Genomic DNA, 19,145 nt, shown 5'->3' on the forward strand with positions numbered 1-19,145 from the left:
TACATATCCAACCTGATGAGACATAAACACTACTGTGAGGGTTATTCATGGCAATAAATCCATATTCTAGCAGCAGTCGCTGATTATCATGAGGCCCATAGCAGATAAATACTTCTTCATATTTTTTGCACTGTGAATTTGTCCGAATTTCATAGCTTCTTGTCTGCTCATTAAATGCAGCCTTTACCTTTGAGAAATTAAAAATAAAAGGTTTTACTCTTGGCAGGAAGATAGGATGAAAAAAGAATCAGACCTTGAATATTAAAATCCAACAGTATTGAACATTCCTCTAACACTGCAACGAAACAGGTAAGTGTTACAGATGCCTGAAAAGGCAATCCATTTGGACAATTCCACACCAGGATTACTTTATAAATAGTAGTACGAAGAAGAACAAACATCAAAACCTTAGTCCGCAGGATATACCACCCACTGTGTAGACTTATTACAGAGGCCCCAAATCCGCAAATAAAGATGGTTTCATGCAGAGTTGGCCACTTTTGTGCTATCCCAGCTCTAAGTTGGCACACAGCCCCTGACATAAGCTGGAACTATACATTTTCCTAAGGCTGCCCACAGGCTTCAGCCAGAGATGAAGTAACACAGGGACCACATAACTCGAGATCTGTCTCAGAGCTGAGCCTTTTGGGAGAGCAGAGTAGGGTTATATTTACAAGTAGCTCTTCCCAATAGCTACCCTGGATGCAGATCTTACCCAGCCATTGTGGGCTCTCCCTGTACCTTTGCTTCGCTACATAAACTGAAACATTTGAATAATCTTTATTCAACTGCCTTGGCCTGAATAGCAAGCTCCAGGGCATATATGAACCATGAGTACTCAGCCTGTGTGTGTCCTCAATAGACTATTTCCCCACTATGAGATCTCTCACTGACCTCCAGACACTCCTAATCCATCACATAAATGATACTGTACTGAGATAGTGCATTCACAAGTAAAGAAATTAAGTGATCTATTTTTAGTTTCTTACCTGAACATTTGGACTGTGGTTTAGCAAATCTAAATATGGTGCCAATGCATAAACATCTGGCTCAAGAGAAAAACATTCCCTCTGTGAATGTTTCATGTATATTGTCCTGGTATTAATAGTGCACCAAGCCCACTCTAGAGCACTGTAGTTAAAAATAGTTCCTGTGTTTTCAGCAAACAAAGGTTGCAGGGAAGAGAAAAAAGCCTTGGAAGACATGTACAACTCATGGACCGTCGTTCTCTGCTCCTGAGCCTTCTTTCTTAATGGTTCAGGAAGAAAGCTTACTACATCGTGCTCCAAACAAACAGGGCAAGTGTACGTCTTGGGTAAAACATCAAGATACGGTTTCCACAGAGATTTCTCACCAGCATGCTTCTCTGCTATTAAAAATGTGCACAGTGCTATCAAAGGAGATACAGGAGGCTTCCATCTATTAAAAAATAAAATAAAAATACCAACATTGCAGATACACAGAGGTGAGATAGGAAATGGATGCAGCAGTATTTTATCTCTCTTCTAGTTCTTTTAAATGTTATAAATAGCTTCTATTTTAAACTTCTTTGTAGTGCATCTCCAAGTCCCTTTGATGATTTCAAAGGGGCTTTTGATTTCATTTTATTGAGAAGCTAAAAAAGCCGGTTTGTAGTAACAATTTCAGGCTCACCTCTTGGGTTGTTTTTTTTTTGCTTTGTTTTGTTTTGGGGTTTTTTTTCAGGATACAGAACAATACTCAATGTCCAACATAGGTCTTTGTTCCGAATTTTCTAAAAGGCTGTGTTCATGTGACTACTTTGCAACCCCATTTTATCTCCCTTCTCCTATTGAAGCATATTCACAAACTCCCAAGAAACCATTCATAACCGGCATTTAGGTCCAAGGTGGCTCTAGAGGCAGGTCAAGTTCAAGCCTGTACCATCCCTCCAATTCTGCTTAGCTAAAAGACGTTGCTCTGTGTCCAAACTTCACTCATCTGAGCATTCCACATGCACGAAAGTCCACAAGAAATATTCATACAAGTTAGGGTATGCAGTTTAAAGCCCGACTAACACTTCGGATGATTCATCTACTAATGAGCAACCCAGAGGAAAGGCCAGCTTGCTCATAAAATGTCACTTTTCACTTACTTCATAATGTATTCTCCTAAGCAGCTACTAAGGACAGTGTCCGTGGTGAGTAAGCATTTCTCAGGCAATGAAATAATCAGATCCCCTGCCTTTGAGGGAGAAAAAAAAAACACAACACACACAAAGAATAGTAAAGGTCAAGTGTAAATGATTCATCTCCTATGTGATTTCTGAACAGAGAGACATTCCCTAGAGAACACTAATGTCAGGAAGCAAACAGATGTGATGTTGAACTTGATGGAAACTGGCATGGTTTTAAGACAGTCACAGTCCAGGGAAGGAGGACAATTGCAGTCAGTAGGAACTGTCACCTGCAGAAAGTTAGCTGTTCACAGAAAGTTTGGTGCCTGGCTACTCACTTTCTTTGTACTAAGATATATTTTAGATTAGATCTCACAAATGCCTGAACTTCTATCAACATAGCAGTATGGGGTAGGGATAATTTAGGTCATGTATATCCTGACCTTGTTTGCCAAGCTGCTATGTGTGTAAATTAGCTTTCATGCCTGGCTTGAGCCATATGTGTCCATGCCTGTAGGGAGGGGACATGAATCAAGTCAATACTCTCCCCATTCCTCTCCTGAGTTTCCCTATCTTGCTCAAGCCCAGTTGAGTCTAGCTCTCATTTCACTCACTGCAGACTCCCAGCATTGTGGATAACTTGAGCCTCTTCCTTCAACTGCTGGCTCTAGCCCTGAGCCAGCATGAGAACATACACTGTTCTCCACACATGATTTCTGCACTGCATCTCCTTCCTACCTCTTGCTATACTCTCTATTTCGCAAAAGGCTCTGGGTCTGATTCCTCATTATTTGATATATATTCTCATACCAGCTAGGAAACTTCTCCAACAAGCCTATTTTCTGAGAAGCACTTTTCAGTCAGAGTTCAGTCTTTCTGTGCCAATATCTGAAGGGCAAGGTATTTTTTCTCATTCCCATTTTCTGCTGGGAATGATAGAAATTATGATTCTATTATCTGGTCTACCAACAAAGAAGAGGGCCATCAAAGTGAGGTTAAAGCCATGATTTCACATTATGGCTAAGATAATCTAAAGCCTAATGCTGCTTAAAGCTCCATCCCTTTTCTCCATCCCCCTTCCTGATATGCCATTCCTCCCTTTGTACCGTGGTCTGACCAAGGTGGGAGATTTCAAGGATCAAAGCTATCAAAGCTAGTAATTTTTTTGAAGGAAGAGTCTTCTGTTAGTTTAGCTTCCCAATGCAACTTACCACATGAGTGGGGAAGACTGCTACAGCCAGTGCAAAAGAAGCTGTGGGAGCCAGTGGCTGAGGGAGAAGGCATACAGGAGGGAAGAGGCCTGCTCCTTCTGGTTTCAGTTAGCCACCGATTGCCTTAAACTGAAACACAAGACTACACACTAAATCTTCATAAATGAGTACAGGAACGTCTTCATCCTACAAGTCATCAGGATACATAGGATATCATCTTACAGACACGCCAACACTGCAAATTCTGGTATTAGGCTAGAAATTACATTCACAACCGGGGCCATGAAGACCTTGCCTGCAATTTTGAGCTTTGCTTGTTGCAAAAGTCATTACATCTCAAAGAACCTGAGGAGCTCTTGCATTAGAATCAACATTACTAACCTGAAGAACTTTTGTTGTCATGAGTCCTCTTCCTGTATCTGAAGCAGGAACAAAGAGGATGCTTAATAACATGTATATATGCAAAATACAGGAGACTATGATAAGCTGCAATAAATTAACAGGCCAGCAAGGAAAAGCTCTAAAAGAACATACATTATCTCTTACAAATCATAAAAGCCAATTATGGATTCTTCCAGATATATACCTCTTTTCTTTGTTCTCTGATTCTCTTTTTACTTTTCAGGACCCCTGCATCCCCTGCAACACTTGCTGTCCAGTTCTAGCAATTACTCAACTTCTTTTCCCCAATTTTTTCTTTAAACACATCTTTCATCACTGGCTGCTGTTCTTGGTTTCAGACTTTTAACTAAACTTTACAATTTCAATTCACAATGTTTTTCTCTGATTCATACTACTCTCTCTAGTCTCCCTTTAATATTGAAAAAGTTTTTGAAACATAATCTACTTAAAAAGAAAAAATACAAGTATATACCTTTACTGTAAACAGTACTAAGTGAATCCCAGCTCCAAAATTATTTACTTTTCTGTATCACTAGATCTGCTGAATTTATACAAGAAAAAAAGATGAAGTGGTAACAAGGTTAGGTTCCGATACTGGAAACACTTAAAAGATATTACTTTCTTCTTTAAAACTGTGCTACTAACACTTAAAATCTTGATTTCTACAAAGGATTTGACATAGATGTGCATGTTTTGTAGCATATCAGAGTATTCTCATAGCAGAGCTTTACACGAGAGCATCTTTATATAAGAAACAGTTTACAGTACTTCAGGCCTCCATACCTCCTTGTTTACGTTAAATGACATTCACATGCATTTGCCAGAAGTCCTTAAAGGACTAACGGTAACTGGCTTCTATTCCTGACGCCAGCCAGGTGTGTGATTCACAATGAAAGCAGGAATCTAACATTCTTAGAAGAATGAAATATGTACCAGCAATAAATAATTAAAACATTACCCCAGAACTGTGCTGGCCTTAAATTACTGTCTTCAAATCCTCTGTCTTTCAGCCACTTCTTAAGTTTAATGTATTCCAGTTTGTGACTGCAGTTAACTGCAAATAAAAAAGAGGGGATTAATGCTATAAAATAGCGCTCCACTGGAAGATAAAGGAAGTTGAAAAATACTGTATTTTGGACATTTTAATATAGCATAATAGAATAGCAAGAAAGGCTCCCCTCGAACTAGTTTAATAAGTTATTGGCCTCTCGGCACTGGGAGCTCGCACAACTGTAGGAGTTATTCAGCATATTCAATGGTCAAAGAATTTAAGAATAATGTAGTACTTCCCATTAGGCAGAAAAGAGAGCTCACAATATTCACCATGCTCTGCTTGGGACTGTAAACGAATGCTAGAATATTTGCATAGAAAAAGCTAACGTTTATGAATGTTACTTTCAAAGCACAAAGGTGTTTGACAAATATACACCACAAAATGACACTGTGACAAACAAGTGGTTATTTTATTATTTAGCAGTACTTCTAGGGATAGTACCTCCATCCATAAAATTCTGCAAGTATTTTCTTCTTCTCTTTCGACCTGTCCGGCCTCTGCTTTTCTTCATATTAAGAAACAGATCTTGCCTTTATTTAGACAACCTGAATTAAAAAAAAAAAAAAAGTTACTTAAAAATATTTAAAGTCCCTTTCAAATACTGCATGTTTCTTTTATCTCAATAAGAGAAATCACAGCACTGCCTGTTTAATAAGCTTCCTCTTTGAAGTTTAGAAAACGCAGTACAAGCAAACCCTAAAGGAGGGTGGGTGATGGGGGTGAGGGGGAGCCTTTATCTCCAGACATCATCTTGGCCACGGCAAGGCCGTAACCCTCCAAAGCCCTGGCGCTTCCCGCCGCACGGCTAGGCTTCTCCCCCCCTTCTCGGTCTGACAGAAATACCCCGAGAATCGCTCGAGCGAAGTGAGCACCGCTTGGGACCGCCTACGCCTCCTCACATTTTAAGGCAGTGGAGATCGGCGGCCCAACAGCGGCTCCGGCTCCCGATTCCCTCCCAGGCTGAATTCGCGGCTAGAGGGCAAAGGAGAGGGCAAAGGCAGACGCGATGCCCGACGATGCCGGGCGCCCCCGGCCCCCTCACAGCCGCCCACCCGCCGACAGCCCACCTGCCGGAGAGGACGCAGAGACCGCCACTCCCGCCGCTGCCCGCCGCCGGCCCCCGCCCGCCCCGCTCCTGCCCGCCGTGGGAGGCGGGGCTCCGCCGCCGCCATCTTAGGTGCTTTCGCCACCCCCGGGCTGTGTGTGAGCGCCTGTGGCTAGCGGCCAGCTCGTCTTCTCCTCATTGCCGCACGAAGCTGAGGAGCGAGGGGGAAGGTACGCAGCGCTGGAGGTGGGTGAGGGAGTGCCGGCTGCTCCTCCGGGCCCGCCCCGCAGCTCCTTGCCGCATTCAGCCCCTTTGCGGGGCGCGGCGGGGGCGCGTAGCGGCCCGCCCGTGTCCCGCGGGGAGCAGGGAGTCCCGTGAGGAGCCGGGCTTCATCGTGGGGCTTCGCGGGTTTGCTTTGCGTTCCCGTTAGGAAGAAAAACCGGTCCTGAGGAGGCGGTAGTGAGTGAAATGTGCCGGTGTGCAGCGAGGTGGGACCTTGATGGTGAAGCGGGAGGGTGGCTCCTGGCCCTGGTGAAGTCAGTCAGTAGCTGGGCAGGCTTTTAGGAGCTGGTTAAGATTTCATCCTCGCTAGATGTCTGCTTGTGGTTGGTTACATGCTAATTTGGAAGACAAATGGCAATTAAGTCAAAACTGAACAAAATCAGCGTTTTAAACTCGGTTTTATGGGGGAAATACGTCGTCTTTAAATGTGCTATGCCTGTGGGGAAAAAAAAAACAGCAAGCAGGCTTTGTATCTAGAGCTGACTGGTGTGTTAAACAGAAGAAACATTGTCAGTAGTCAATGTGGTCCACTGTTTCCCTCTAAAAATGCTAGAATTGGTTCTCCTGCATGACAATTGAAGATCAAGCCACTTCTCCCCTTTTTTTGCGCCTGAGTTTTTCAGCTTTGACTGCACCAGTGCTTGAACTGAACCAGTTGAAGATCCTTAAAAGAAGGAAATGGTATTCCTGTAAAGTGTATGTGCAGAAGAGCTTACTCCCATCAAAAGCTAATTTAGTACTAAAGATTAGTCATTGACTTACTTACCTTCCCCCCCCCCCCCCCCAATTACTAGTTGGGCTTTCTTCAGAACATTAACACCAAACATGTATTTCTCTGCAAATACCTCATGCTACTTTAGTAAGTTACAGTTAGTGTGCACTGTAATGTACTTTTACGTAATTCAAAGTGGAATTCAAAGTAGGATTTTAAAGAAAAAACACTTTAATCCATTTTCAGATAGCCGTCTTTGTCCATCTGAGTGTGACATTTTCTTCTTTGCTGTTTGCAGTTACTGTCACTTTGGCATACATTCAGAGAGGACAATGTCTAACGTGCCGGTGGCTGTGGTGACCGGGTCCAACAAAGGGATCGGATTCGCAATTGTGCGGGCTCTGTGTAAGCAGTTCCCGGGAGACGTGTACCTGACAGCCCGAGACCCCGGCCGTGGCCAGGAAGCAGTGGCAAAGCTCCAGGAGGAAGGGCTGCGTGCACTCTTCCATCAGCTGGATATTGATGATCTGCAGAGCATCAGAGCTCTCCGTGACTTCCTAAAGGAGAAATATGGAGGGCTGAATGTGCTGGTTAACAATGCAGGGATCGCTTTCAAAGGTAGGAAGCGGACTGTCTGGGATAGTCCCATGTGCTACAAAGCTACGTGGAGAAGGGTAGTAGATGCATCAAGGATTTTACAAAGCGACTTATACAGGACTTCTGTGCCAATGGCACGCTGCTTTTTTGGCTGGGCAAGCTGCCTGCCTTCTTAAACATGATGAGAGGGCAATGTGAAATGGCTCTTCCTCTAGCATCTGTTGCATGTAAAGATGCTTCCCTGGGGTATTGTATTTGCATCACATACAGAGCATGAAAATACTTTAGGCACACACTGCACGTGAGCAGAGTTGGGTTTATTGCCTCAGTGCCCATAAGTTTCACCAGGCCCATGGGAGCCCATCACCTGTGTGAATATCAGCCATGTTCCTTGGTGGTCTGTGTTTTCTCTCTTCTGCAAGCCTCATACTTTGTTCTATGCGCTACCTGCTCAAGGATTCCAGTTGATAAAAAAGAACCTTTGGCCCTGGGTGATTTTGTAATCTTTACTTATCTTTAACTTTCTCAGGCCATTCAGTTACCTATAGAACAGTTAACCTAAATCTTGCTGTAGCAAGAATTTAACCCTTTTATCTTCTAGTGGACAGGAAGGCCGGGAAAGTGAGAAAGACACAGCAGTTGTAAGGTAGAAGAGTGCATTCTCCTTGTAGGTGTTTATAAAAACAAGTTGAGAATCATATTAGCTCAGATAGAGCAAATCACAAGCATGACTAGTAGTTCATTTCCCTGCCAGTACAAACTTGTTCTTTCCATATTTTCTGGTTTGTTTTGTGGTTTTGTTTTGTTGTTTTGGTTTGGGGTTTTTCTTGGTGTTTTTGTTTTTTTTTTTTTTAATCTGCCTGATCTCCACTTAGGCCATGTAACTGTTCAAGCACACTGTTGTGCTGACTCATCTGTTCACAGCATGAGTTAAGGAGGCCTGTCAGGTTGTATGAATCAAACCTCACCTGCTGCTGGAGCTTCTCATGTAGTGGGAGTGCAGCAATGGTGCTCTGAAGTCCAGTCACTGTATATTTTGCATGGTATTTTGCAGGAAGATTGCTTGTGTTCAAGATTAGCTTAATAGGAGGGAACTCTTAATATAATTGTCTGAGCTTTAGGATGTGCTCAAGATAGAGAGGTGTTAAAACCATGCAGCAACAGTTAAAAGATTGTATCTCTGTCCATGCTTATCATTTATAAAACCTGCAGGTGCTCAGACCACTATTTCTTCAATTCATAATCAGGGCCTTAGCTCAATCTATTAGTGACAGTGAGTTCGAGCAGGACTGGGCTGCAACTACAGCAATTGAAATGCAGTGTGTGTTTCCTGTTGCTTACTTTGCAACAGCTGTAGCCTCCGTCAAGGTGGGTACCTGGACAGGTGAAATAAAAGTTCCTCAAATTGCTGCAGTAAGATTTGCTAGACCTCATCTCTGAGAGATCTTAAATTTATTATCGTGCAGCCGCTGAACAGATAAATAGGTAAAATAGCGTGACCAGTAGAGTTCCTGTTATTTCCTTTACTGCATCATAGATTTTTTTTTTTTTTTTTTATTCAGAAGTTGCTTCCAGATGTTTAGCCTAGACTTTCTTCAAGCTGACAACTTACTATGAGTCAGCAGTAGGTCATACAATTAAGAAATGTGATAGAGGAGCCAGTTGTAACTGTTGTTGTGCAAGTATCTAGCACAGAAGCTAGAGGGTTTAACACCTGTGTAAGAATTTGCTGTGATGCTTATCTCATATTTTGGCTTTAATTCTTGCTTCTGAGATTGGCATTTCTACCCAAGCTTGCTTCTTGCTTCGCCAGGTTTCTGCTACCATCCCAGAATTTATGCTTTCCTTCATTGTAGTAGTGTGTCATTGCTGTCTGTTAAAGATTAGATTTACCATTAACTTTAATTTATTGTTCAGTTTTTGTGCTGCACTACAGATAGTCCAGCAAAGTCCTTAGTCCATCAAAAACTGTACATGTATGAAACAATTTTGTACCCATTGGTTGCCTTCTGGATGAGCTTCTGTGAGAACAGTCATTTTAGTAATGCTTGTAAATCAAGGGAGTGTGTATCTATCAGATGTTACAAGTAATATATCTTGTTAGACAAATGAATGGGTTTTGGAGTGTGAGGAAGCTTTTCTCTTGCAAGGTGGGTATGGAAGCAGGAGTTTGGAGTTGTGTAGGTTTTTAGTTTCTTTTCTTCTCCCGCTATCGTAACTCTTGCAAGAGGTCATGGTCTGGCTTCGTGTCTCGGATTTAAATGCAAGCAAGTGATTTCCAAAACTTGATGCCATTGGTGCCCATTGCTTGAGAGTACAAATAAGTCAGCCATTAAAGCTGTGTTTTGCAATAAAAACACAACTACATTAAATACTAAATGACCTGTTACTGCTTCTCTTTTGAGTTTGCGTAGGCTGTGGAGGCAAGTGAAGACCTGCCTAATCTATGTAGGTGGCCTTCATCACTGCAGAAACAGAGCCTGTAGCAGAAGAGGAGGAATGCTGTTATTTTAACTCTTACTTCCCCCTCAAAGTGGAGATGCATAGCATATGGCTTATTGCTGAGCCAAACTGTCAGCTGATGGCACATCCTACCCCACTTCTGATGGTGGCAAGCTGTCAATTCTGTCTGATGAAATCATACCATTACAGTGCAGTTCCATGGTCTGTTTATGCTTACCTAAATAAGCTCCCTTTCCTACCTGCTAATTCCCATTCTTTTGCTTGTTTTAGCACAGATCTGTCAGTTCAGGTGGTGATTTATGACACAAGTATTTATCAGGTTGGGGGTTGGTTGAGTTTTTTTGATTGTTTGTTTTTTCAGACAGCACCAAATCTTACCCCTGCATTCTTTATAGAAGCTTTTACAGTGTTTGTTCCAATTTGCACTGCTCTGACTTCAAGTCCCAGCTAAGAACCCAAGACGTGACAACATGAGAGTCAGGATATAGAAGCAGTTGTCTGCCATGTTGCTGGATGTTAGTACCAAGGTGGTAGTCTAACTTTTGCATCTTCAGTGGCAGCGTCCTAGATTTAGGATTTTCCCTTCTGATTTCCCCTCTGCCCCCTCCCTTCCCCTGGTATGTCAGGATGGTGGCAAAGTGCTGTGCTATGCATTTAAGAGGAGAGGGCACCTCAAATTTTACTTGCATGTGGTAGCGGCAACCCAGACTGAGCACTGGGTGTAAGTACAGGCAGGTCTGTGGGCAGGTTGGGCAGCACACCCTGTGAGAGCAGTCTTTCCTTGTCTCTTCCATATAAAAGGCAGAAAGACAAATGGCCTGTGGGTTGGCAAATGACTCTGCAGAGTGGTACAACTGATTCTCCTGGGGCAAAGCTAAAACCTTCAGCTAAGAAGAGGTGAAGACATAATTAGCTCATTATTAATATAATATTGCAGAGCTGGAGCTTTTCATTAATAAGAATGTGAGTGTTAGTGATGTTGCTTTTTTTTTTTTCCTTATGTATTTTAACTGATCTTGTTCCTGTTTCCTAATTATCAAAAAAAAAGAAGGAACTAAGATAAACTTTTGGGTTTTGGTAGTTTGGTAACTTCCTTTCAAACAGTAGTACAATTCTGATTTTTTTTTTTCCTTCCTTCTTTTAATATTTTTTTTTTCCCTCCCTTGCTACCACCTCTTATGAAAAGTTCATGACACAACTCCATTTGCGGTCCAAGCAGAGGTTACACTGAAGACAAACTTTTTTGGAACCAGGAATGTTTGCACAGAATTGTTGCCTCTTGTGAAGCCTTATGGTAAGTGTAACATAACAAGTAGAGAAATTGTTTCATGTGAACTTTGGTCCTCACTAAATGGGAAAATTCTGTCCTTTCTCAGAAGCACACTGCCCCATAGCAAGATGTCGTGGTTTAACCTGGCAGGCAGCTAAACACCACGCAGCTGCTCTCTCACTCCCCCCGCAGTGGGATGGGGGAGAGAATCAGAAGAGTAAAAGTGAGAACACTTATGGTTGAGATAAGAATAGTTTAATAATTGAAATAAAATAGTATAATAATAATATGTAATGAAAAGGAAGATAACAAAAAGAGAGAGAAATAAAACCCAAGAAAGACAAGTGATGCAAATGAAAAACAATTGCTCACCACTGACCGACCGATGCCCAGCCAGTCCCTGAGCAGCGGCCCCCAGGCTCAGTTTATATACTGAGCATGACGTCATATGGTATGGAATATCCCGTTGGCCAGTTTGGGTCAGCTGTCCTGGCTGTGCCCCCTCCCAGCTTCTTTGCATCTCCAGCCTTCTCAGTTGGTAAAGCATGAGAAGCTGAAAAAGTCTTGGCTCTGTGTAAGCACTGCTCAGCAGTAACTAAAACACCCCTGTGGTATCAACGCTGTTTTCAGCACAAATCCAAAACACAGCCCCATACTAGCTACTATGAAAAAAATTAACTCTATCCCAGCCAAAACCAGCACACAAGAGGAGTGCACGTTGCTGTACTGTAGGTAAGAGAACAGATGGCCTTTCATGACCCCCAAAATGTCTCTGCTGTATATATTTAAATCTACTTTCAAGCCCGTCACGTTCTTTTGTTATGGATTGAAGTGGAATTCTCATGGTGCCCTCAAGAAGACATGAAGAACCTACCCATGTTCTGTCCATGATATCTGCCTACATAAATTATTATTGCTTCAGAAAGGACCTTTTGATGACACAACTAGGATAAGGAAGTACCTAAAACAGTGTTTCAGCTGAATTTGATGTGACATGCCTATTCTTGCTACTGCTGAATAAACCTTCTCAATAGGCTGTTGGTCTGTCTCCATCTAGATCATAGCCTTTGCTGCATGTGCAAGTGTCTAGTGATGTAGTTATAAATGGCACTTGAAGATGTATGTTAAGCTACTGTGATTCGGTGATGTTAGGAGGAACTGGAAGAAAACACTTTACCAAAACTGGTAAATAGAATGGACCAGGGTCAAAGAAGACAGATGCATCAATAATAAAGAGGTGTTAGCAACATTCAGATAATCTGTACTCGCTGGATGGCTGTCCTGCACAGAATGCTCCTGTTCTTGAAATCTGGGAGCACTGGAAGTATCCTGGAATACTACTGGCATATCATGGATGATTTGAAAGGAGGGTATTTGGATCCAATGCCCACATCAAATCTAAGTTTTTTTTTTAAATACAATTATTTTCAAGATTTGTGATCACTAGATATTTTCATGGCTATTTGGATAAGTGCTTGCTGCTATGAATGAAGTGTTGTCTATACCAATGTTTAAATACATCTAGGTTTTTAAGAGAAAAGTTGTTGAGTAGATGAGAGACAAGTTGAGAGCTGTTAGTCCCTTGGGAGGAAGGAAAGGATAGAGTAAATGAATTTTGTGGACTGGTAGGGGAGAGAGTAAACAGTGCCAAAATTGCAATTTAGTCCTCTTGTACTAAGGGTGAAGGACAAATGTGTTAATAAAGTCATTAACAGAAAGGATTAATTTCTGTGGCTTTTAAGATCTAAATCCTCATATTTATTCCCTAGTTCATCACCGTAATGGCTGCAAACTAGCAAGAAAGAGGGAAACAGTGTAACATAATTTTGGGGAAGATGAGTGAATTACCGATTCAGCTGACTCATTCCTCTGTACTGAAGTTCTGGGAGAAAAATAGCTTACTGCAGTCTTGCACACTGAGATTTGTAAATCTTCAGGTAGTCTGTAAACAAGCTGATGGCGTCACTGCATTAAGAACTAGATTGCTTTTGTTGAATTCTGTATTCTGGCTTTTGAGGTACATTCTCATGGCACTTTACTCAAGCTGTTGCAGAAGTGAGAATGTTTTCAGCCAGAACTTTGAGAGTAAATTCTGGCTGCCATTACTGAGAAAGCCACTTACTACTATGAATATGCCTACAGATTGTAACAGGCTATTTCCTGGAAGAATACTTGAAGTTTGATAAAGAGCTTTTGCAGGTTCACACCTTAAATTACCCTCTGTAATGGAATTCATTAGAAACACTTGACATTGAGTTAACTGTGATCTTCCAGAAGCTCTGCAAAATAGCCCACACAAAATATTTTACAGGTATTCACCTAAGTAGTGAATACATAACTGTAGAGCAAGCCCACTTCAGTGTCTGGGCTTGTTTAATGTGTGTAAAAGTAATCAGTCTTTATTCTCTTTTACCAGGTAGAGTGGTGAATGTCTCTAGTATGGTAAGTAGCTCAGCTTTGGGAGGCTGCAGCCGAGAACTACAGCAAAAGTTTCGCAGCAACACGATCACTGAGGATGAATTAGTGGAACTCATGACCAAATTTGTGGAAGATACCAAGAAAAGTGTGCATGAGAAAGAGGGTTGGCCAAATACTGCCTATGGGGTATCCAAAATTGGTGTCACAGTCTTGTCCAGGATTCAAGCCCGGGTGTTAAATGAGAAAAGAAAAGGTGACCACATCCTTCTCAATGCCTGCTGTCCTGGATGGGTGAGAACAGACATGGCAGGTCCTAAAGCCACTAAATCGCCAGATGAAGGGGCTGAGACCCCGGTTTATTTGGCCCTTTTGCCTTCTGATGCTGATGGTCCTCATGGCCAGTTTCTTAGTAACAAAACTGTTCGAACCTGGTGAGCTTATGTATGTGGACCCATGCAAGCAGTAGTATGACTGTGGATTAGCCTGTGCCCTGGTAGGGCATGTACCCAGAGCAGTCTCGTCCTGTCCACAGCAGCAGCAGGGTCCTTTATCATTACAATGAGGGTTACAGTTATGGTACTTCACTGGGATTAAGTCTATGCTAGGGTACACTTCCCAACAGTCTCCATTAGCCTGCTCACAGCATTGACTGTGTAGGCCAAAATCTGATTTGTGAGTGTTCCAGCCCAGATGATACAGGCTAATTTGGTGTTGCCCTAATATAGAGGTGCCTGACCTTGTTTACCTGAATTTACTGTTAATTAAGCCATTGCCAGCCCTTTTCCCACTCCCCCAAGACAGAGCTCTGACATGGAGTCGGGATGAGGAAGCAGAAGCCTTACGCTTTCTCAGCACAATAGATCTTTCTAGGGACCATAGTTGCTTCTTGAGGTTGTGCAGGGTTTCTTAAAGGGGGAGGGGGTAGTTCTGAGATCTACAGTCTGACCGGTTTGGGGGGAGGCTAATAAGACCAGAACAGAATCACTGCTCTATACAGATTCCTTATTATCAGTACAAAATGGAATTAGGTGAAAATAAAAATAGCAGTGATATACCATTATAGGACTTAATCAGTTGGCTTTATTAATATGTATGTCAATAAATGATTACTTACTCATTTGTGTTCATCCAGCTGATGCTAAAAATTTATGATGTTTGAAAATACACTTTCATTTTCTGCAGCTAAATTTGTAGCTGGAATGTGTGATGTTTGGACTATATAAAGAGAAAATAAACTACAGAACTGATAGAGCGAACTATTCCTCAGGACTTCCAGTTCATTTATTGCACAGCCAGAAGTTACCTTATTAAAAACCTGGATCAAGTGCTCTCCATGTAGTAGAGAAAATGAACTGTAAATGTTAGAATATTATTACAGGATAGGACTGAAATACATAAATATCATAGTAACCAAAACAAGTCATCCAAGCAAAATCACAAGTAGAGGAAGCAGCGACCTGGAGAGCACCAAATTTGTTTTCTCATTTTAAATGTTGGTTATTGCGTTTCAAATGCTTAATCTTGAAAGGGTGCCTTCAAGCTGTGGAACTGGAGCTGTGTGGCAGCAGAGGCAGCCTGGGGGTAGGGCAGGGCACCTGGGACAGCACCAGACCATAGGGCAGCTGGCTGCAGGGGGCTGGAGCCAGGTGGGGTTTGGTCACCCCCAGGCTATAACCGTGCAGCTCTTTCTCCACCTTGTCCTGCCAGCCAGCACAAAAGCCGTGGCAGGGGCTCACTGCCGGGCAAGGTGCGCACAGCGCTGTGCTCTGCAAGCGGAGGCTGCTGCCCTCCTCCTCTTGCGGTGAGAAGCTGAAGGAGCTGGAAACAATTGCCTATAAACCTGATATTGGTAATGACACATCGGCAATGGACATGTTAATTCTTAATCAGGAGTCAGCAAGACAGTGCCGAAGTGGCTTAGCTGACTGGGTTTTACATTGGCTTCCCCTGGTACAGTTTGTGTTTAGGGAAGCCTTGGATCAAAAGACGTTGGACATAAATAATATGTGTGGTTTTGGTAATCACTTATCAGCACAGGACAAAGGTGTGATTATTAGTTGGTCTTTTATGGATACAGTAGCCATTGTTTTTATGAAGATGGAAGTATTGCCAAATAAGTCATGCCCGGAGCTCGTTGAAGAGCATGATAAGTACTGCCCCACAAGTTCTCATATTAATCTATCCTCAATGAAGAAGAAAATCTGAGGCCTTTAGTTTAAGGGCAACAGATCAGTTACAGAATCCCTGTATAAAGTTTTTAATGCATTTTATGTACTACCGACAGACTGCCTATAGTACGATAGCTCCAAAAGCCATACAGTTAATACGGTAACTTGACTATCATTCTGATGTGCAACAGAAGGAACCATGGTTTGTGTATGCTCTTCTAGTTATGTTAATGGCATCTCACCAAAATAAAACGTGGCTGTTCTGATTTAGTAATAATTTGTGCACAACTTTAAGAGGTGTAATCCACAGTGGAGAATCATACCTAGTTCTTCATACTCAAAAAGCTGCTTGAGGCATTAAGTTTCAAAAGTTGCGTGCCCTTCTGGTTGGCATGTACAAACTTTCCAAACAAACCTTGACCCAGCTTTCATAGGGTTTGTGCCAAGACCAGACAGTAAGAGTCCTAGGTAAGTTTACCCTAGCTGGATAGTATCCATTGTTAAATACAAATTAGTTTCTAAGTATCCCCTGTTCTCTGTAAAGCTCCTTCTTAAGTCTAACTCAGGATATGGGGTTTTTTTTTTTACATTCCAGCTGAAAAATTATAAGTTTGAAAGTTTTACAAAAGATGTATTTCAAATTCTTATATTAAGCCCTTTCACAGTGCTTGTTCTTTGTCAAACCTGCTTACCCTGTTTCAGGGTAAGGAAGCAAAGTGGAATATGATGGCCAAGTCATCATCTTCAGAAATGTCATTTCCCATGGTGAAATTGATTATAATACAGACAGTTTCTTCTGGTATGAACAGAAAGAAGAACAGAGGACAGATCTTTTCACAACTGTTGCAGCTGTGGTGCGGTACTTGAGAAAGGAGAATCAGCTGTGTGGATACAACCACAGCTGCAGGAGGTGGAAAAAAGAGGCAGAAAATACTGGCTGTCCACAGGACCAGTCAGAGTCAGGAGGGAGCTTATGCAGGAGAAGCACATCCCCCGGTGACACTGTTAGGAGCGCGGTGTCCTGGGAACAGAGCTGGGACCGTGCTGGGCAGACTGCCAAGGGAGGGCTGTTTGCTGCGGGCAGAATCGGAGGACAGGCTGTACAGCGTGTGTGGCAGGCTGGACCTTTGGACAGGGCTTGCATTGTTCAACCAAAATTTCTTTTTCTTTTTTTTTTAAGCTGCCTCTTTGCTTCTCTCCCATGTCCATTGTGTCTGAGGTATTTTGTTGCTTTCAGATTCTGGCACGCTTGCTGAGTGGTTATTGTGTAAAGTTAAGGGTTAGGAAAGGGATGAAATAATAATGATCTATTGTACTGTATAAAACTTTTACACATGATTTACTGTCATGTCACTGCCATTTTTACTTTGAAATTTATTAGCCAAATAAAACGCCTGGCAATGCAGTAGCTGTGGTGACATGGGACAATAAAGAAATTAGATTTACAATTGTGAGAGCTCAGTGGAGGCAGTTTCTTAGGGATGACGATGCTTGTGCGGGATGGAGTCAGGCAGCAGTGGCAAAACTTTGGGAGTGGAAGTGAACCTGCTGCTGTGTCAGCTGGATATAAACAGCGTGCATGGCCTCTGGGGCTTTCTGAAGGAGAAGCAACAGACTTCCCAGTGTGCTGGTTAACAATGCAGCCGTCGTTTTCAAAGGCTGTAGTAGACCAGCTGTTCGGCAGAGCTTTGCTGTGGAAAGCCAGTGGTCTGAAGGTATGGGGGCAATCAGTAAGGAGGCTGGTCTGCTCTAAACCTTTTTGAATCTAAAGGGGATTACAACCAGGTCATTTCTATCTGGATCCCCTGCAATGCTGATAACTGTAGTGTGGGCCAGACTTTTGTATCCGTTATGGTTCCAATGCTGTGTAGTGCAGTGCATTTGGTTTTCAAAACTGCACCGTAGACATGCCTACAGAGTTGGAGGTCAGTTTACCTAAAAAGATGAAGAGACTATACCTAGCTTAACATGTTGTTTCCTTAAATTTTCCATTTAAGTGTTTTCCTATATAAATAATGAAGATGACAAGAACTCTTGAGAATTCATTTATATCCATAGATAATTTTAATTGAACCATCTCTTATAGTAGTATAACCCAACATGTAGGCAGTGTCCTGACTTTGAATGCTGTGGTGTTCCTCTCAGCCTAAAAATGTGTCAAGAAAATTTAGATTATATATGCTACCCAATATTACCTAAAACACTTAAATGCAGAATATAATTCAAACTCCAGTCTCACGTTCGTGTAGGAATGTTTTTAGCTTTTTAATCTCAAATAACGAAAAAAGAAAAGGAACAATAACAATGTTTTACAATGGAAATTCTTCAGATTTTGGTTTTGTTCTGCAAAGACTTCATTTTGGAGCTGACAATAAAGGAAACTGTCAGCTGGACAAAGTTCTGGTCTTGGAGGCCAATTTTCATCGTCTATAGATCTCTTCACAAGGTGAGCTACTCACAGCACTTACATCCGAATGAACAATATCCGACTTCACATTTTCCAGTTGGGATTGTTGTCTTGTCTTTGGACCCTGCTCACTGATCTAGAGTTGTGGTTACTCAGCGCTCTTAAAATCCTACCCTGTCTCTCTTCAGGTACATACCCACATTCTTAGACACCCTGATCTGATGGGCATTGTCTGTTTTGTTTGATTGGAGTTATACAGTATTTAGAGGACATAGGGCAGTAGTGGCTCTGGTGGTGTTTTATTTGCGAATGTGTTGTTTAGACTCTGCTAGGGAGATAAAATACTGAAAGCAAGCAACTTGTTAAACTTCCCTCAGTAAATAATAGAAATGCTATATAGTTTCATGGTGGAAATTTCTTATTTTAAATTGCGAGGGATATTTCTAAAAAAACAACAACAACAACAAAATCTGACAAGTGATATATGATTGGAGTAGACTTTTCCAGTACGAACCAAACATTTATGTCAACGTCACATGGAAGTTAACGTGAATGTTCATTAGATTGAAACGCAGCCTGGCTGTCTCCAGAAGTGATTACATCAGTAAATCTATTACTTGATCCCATCCCAAGGGCCACAATTTAGCATGGGCAGTGCCGCCATGGTGCGTATAACAAACTGATTTATAGCCTTTCCTGAAAATAAGTCTTGAATAGTTAGTATGATAGGCGTGCTTTAAATTAGCATAACCTCTGATACAAAAAACAGCATTCAGAGTTATCTGTCAAATGATTTACCAACCAGCAGATTTGCAAGCACAAGAGCAGAGGAAGGGGATTGGTCTGGAGGTTGGTTGGTTTTGGTGCGTGTTCTGAGCAAAGCTTCCCAGCAGGCTGAGCACTTCCATGGCCTCTCCGTCGGGAGACGCTCCGGTGCCTGCCGGCAGCTGACCTGGTACTGCAACCTTTCCCTCAGCAGGAG

General features: G+C 42.2%; 2 protein-coding genes across 4 annotated transcripts in view; one reads left to right on the forward strand and one right to left on the reverse strand.

Moving 5' to 3' along the window:
- SETD4 (SET domain containing 4) overlaps nt 1–5,931 on the reverse strand; it is a 32,773-nt gene extending 26,842 nt beyond the window's left edge. For both annotated transcript variants that reach the window (XM_075172329.1, XM_075172321.1), the window contains exons 1-7: nt 5,869–5,931; nt 5,243–5,346; nt 4,706–4,801; nt 3,727–3,764; nt 2,114–2,202; nt 990–1,419; nt 13–187 (exon numbers count right to left, since the gene is read on the reverse strand). In XM_075172329.1, the coding sequence (XP_075028430.1) occupies nt 13–187; nt 990–1,419; nt 2,114–2,202; nt 3,727–3,764; nt 4,706–4,801; nt 5,243–5,312 (898 nt within the window). In that variant the 5' untranslated portion in view covers nt 5,313–5,346; nt 5,869–5,931. The remainder of the gene's footprint in view (nt 1–12; nt 188–989; nt 1,420–2,113; nt 2,203–3,726; nt 3,765–4,705; nt 4,802–5,242; nt 5,347–5,868) is intronic.
- Nucleotides 5,696–14,849, forward strand: LOC142092378 (carbonyl reductase [NADPH] 1-like). 2 transcript variants are annotated; one of them, XM_075172341.1, is made up of 4 exons: nt 5,696–6,092; nt 7,139–7,458; nt 11,087–11,194; nt 13,587–14,849. In XM_075172341.1, the coding sequence occupies exons 1-4, from the start codon at nt 5,818–5,820 to the stop codon at nt 14,021–14,023; spliced, it is 1,140 nt and encodes a 379-aa protein (XP_075028442.1). In that variant the 5' UTR covers nt 5,696–5,817; the 3' UTR covers nt 14,024–14,849. The 2 variants fall into 2 exon arrangements, with proteins under 2 accessions (XP_075028442.1, XP_075028451.1); XM_075172350.1 differs by having other exon boundaries at nt 5,800–6,076.
- Nucleotides 14,850–19,145: the final 4,296 nt, after the last annotated feature.

This window comes from Calonectris borealis, chromosome 1, assembly GCF_964195595.1.
Source record: "Calonectris borealis chromosome 1, bCalBor7.hap1.2, whole genome shotgun sequence".
In the NCBI taxonomy this organism is placed as follows: Eukaryota; Metazoa; Chordata; class Aves; order Procellariiformes; family Procellariidae; genus Calonectris; species Calonectris borealis.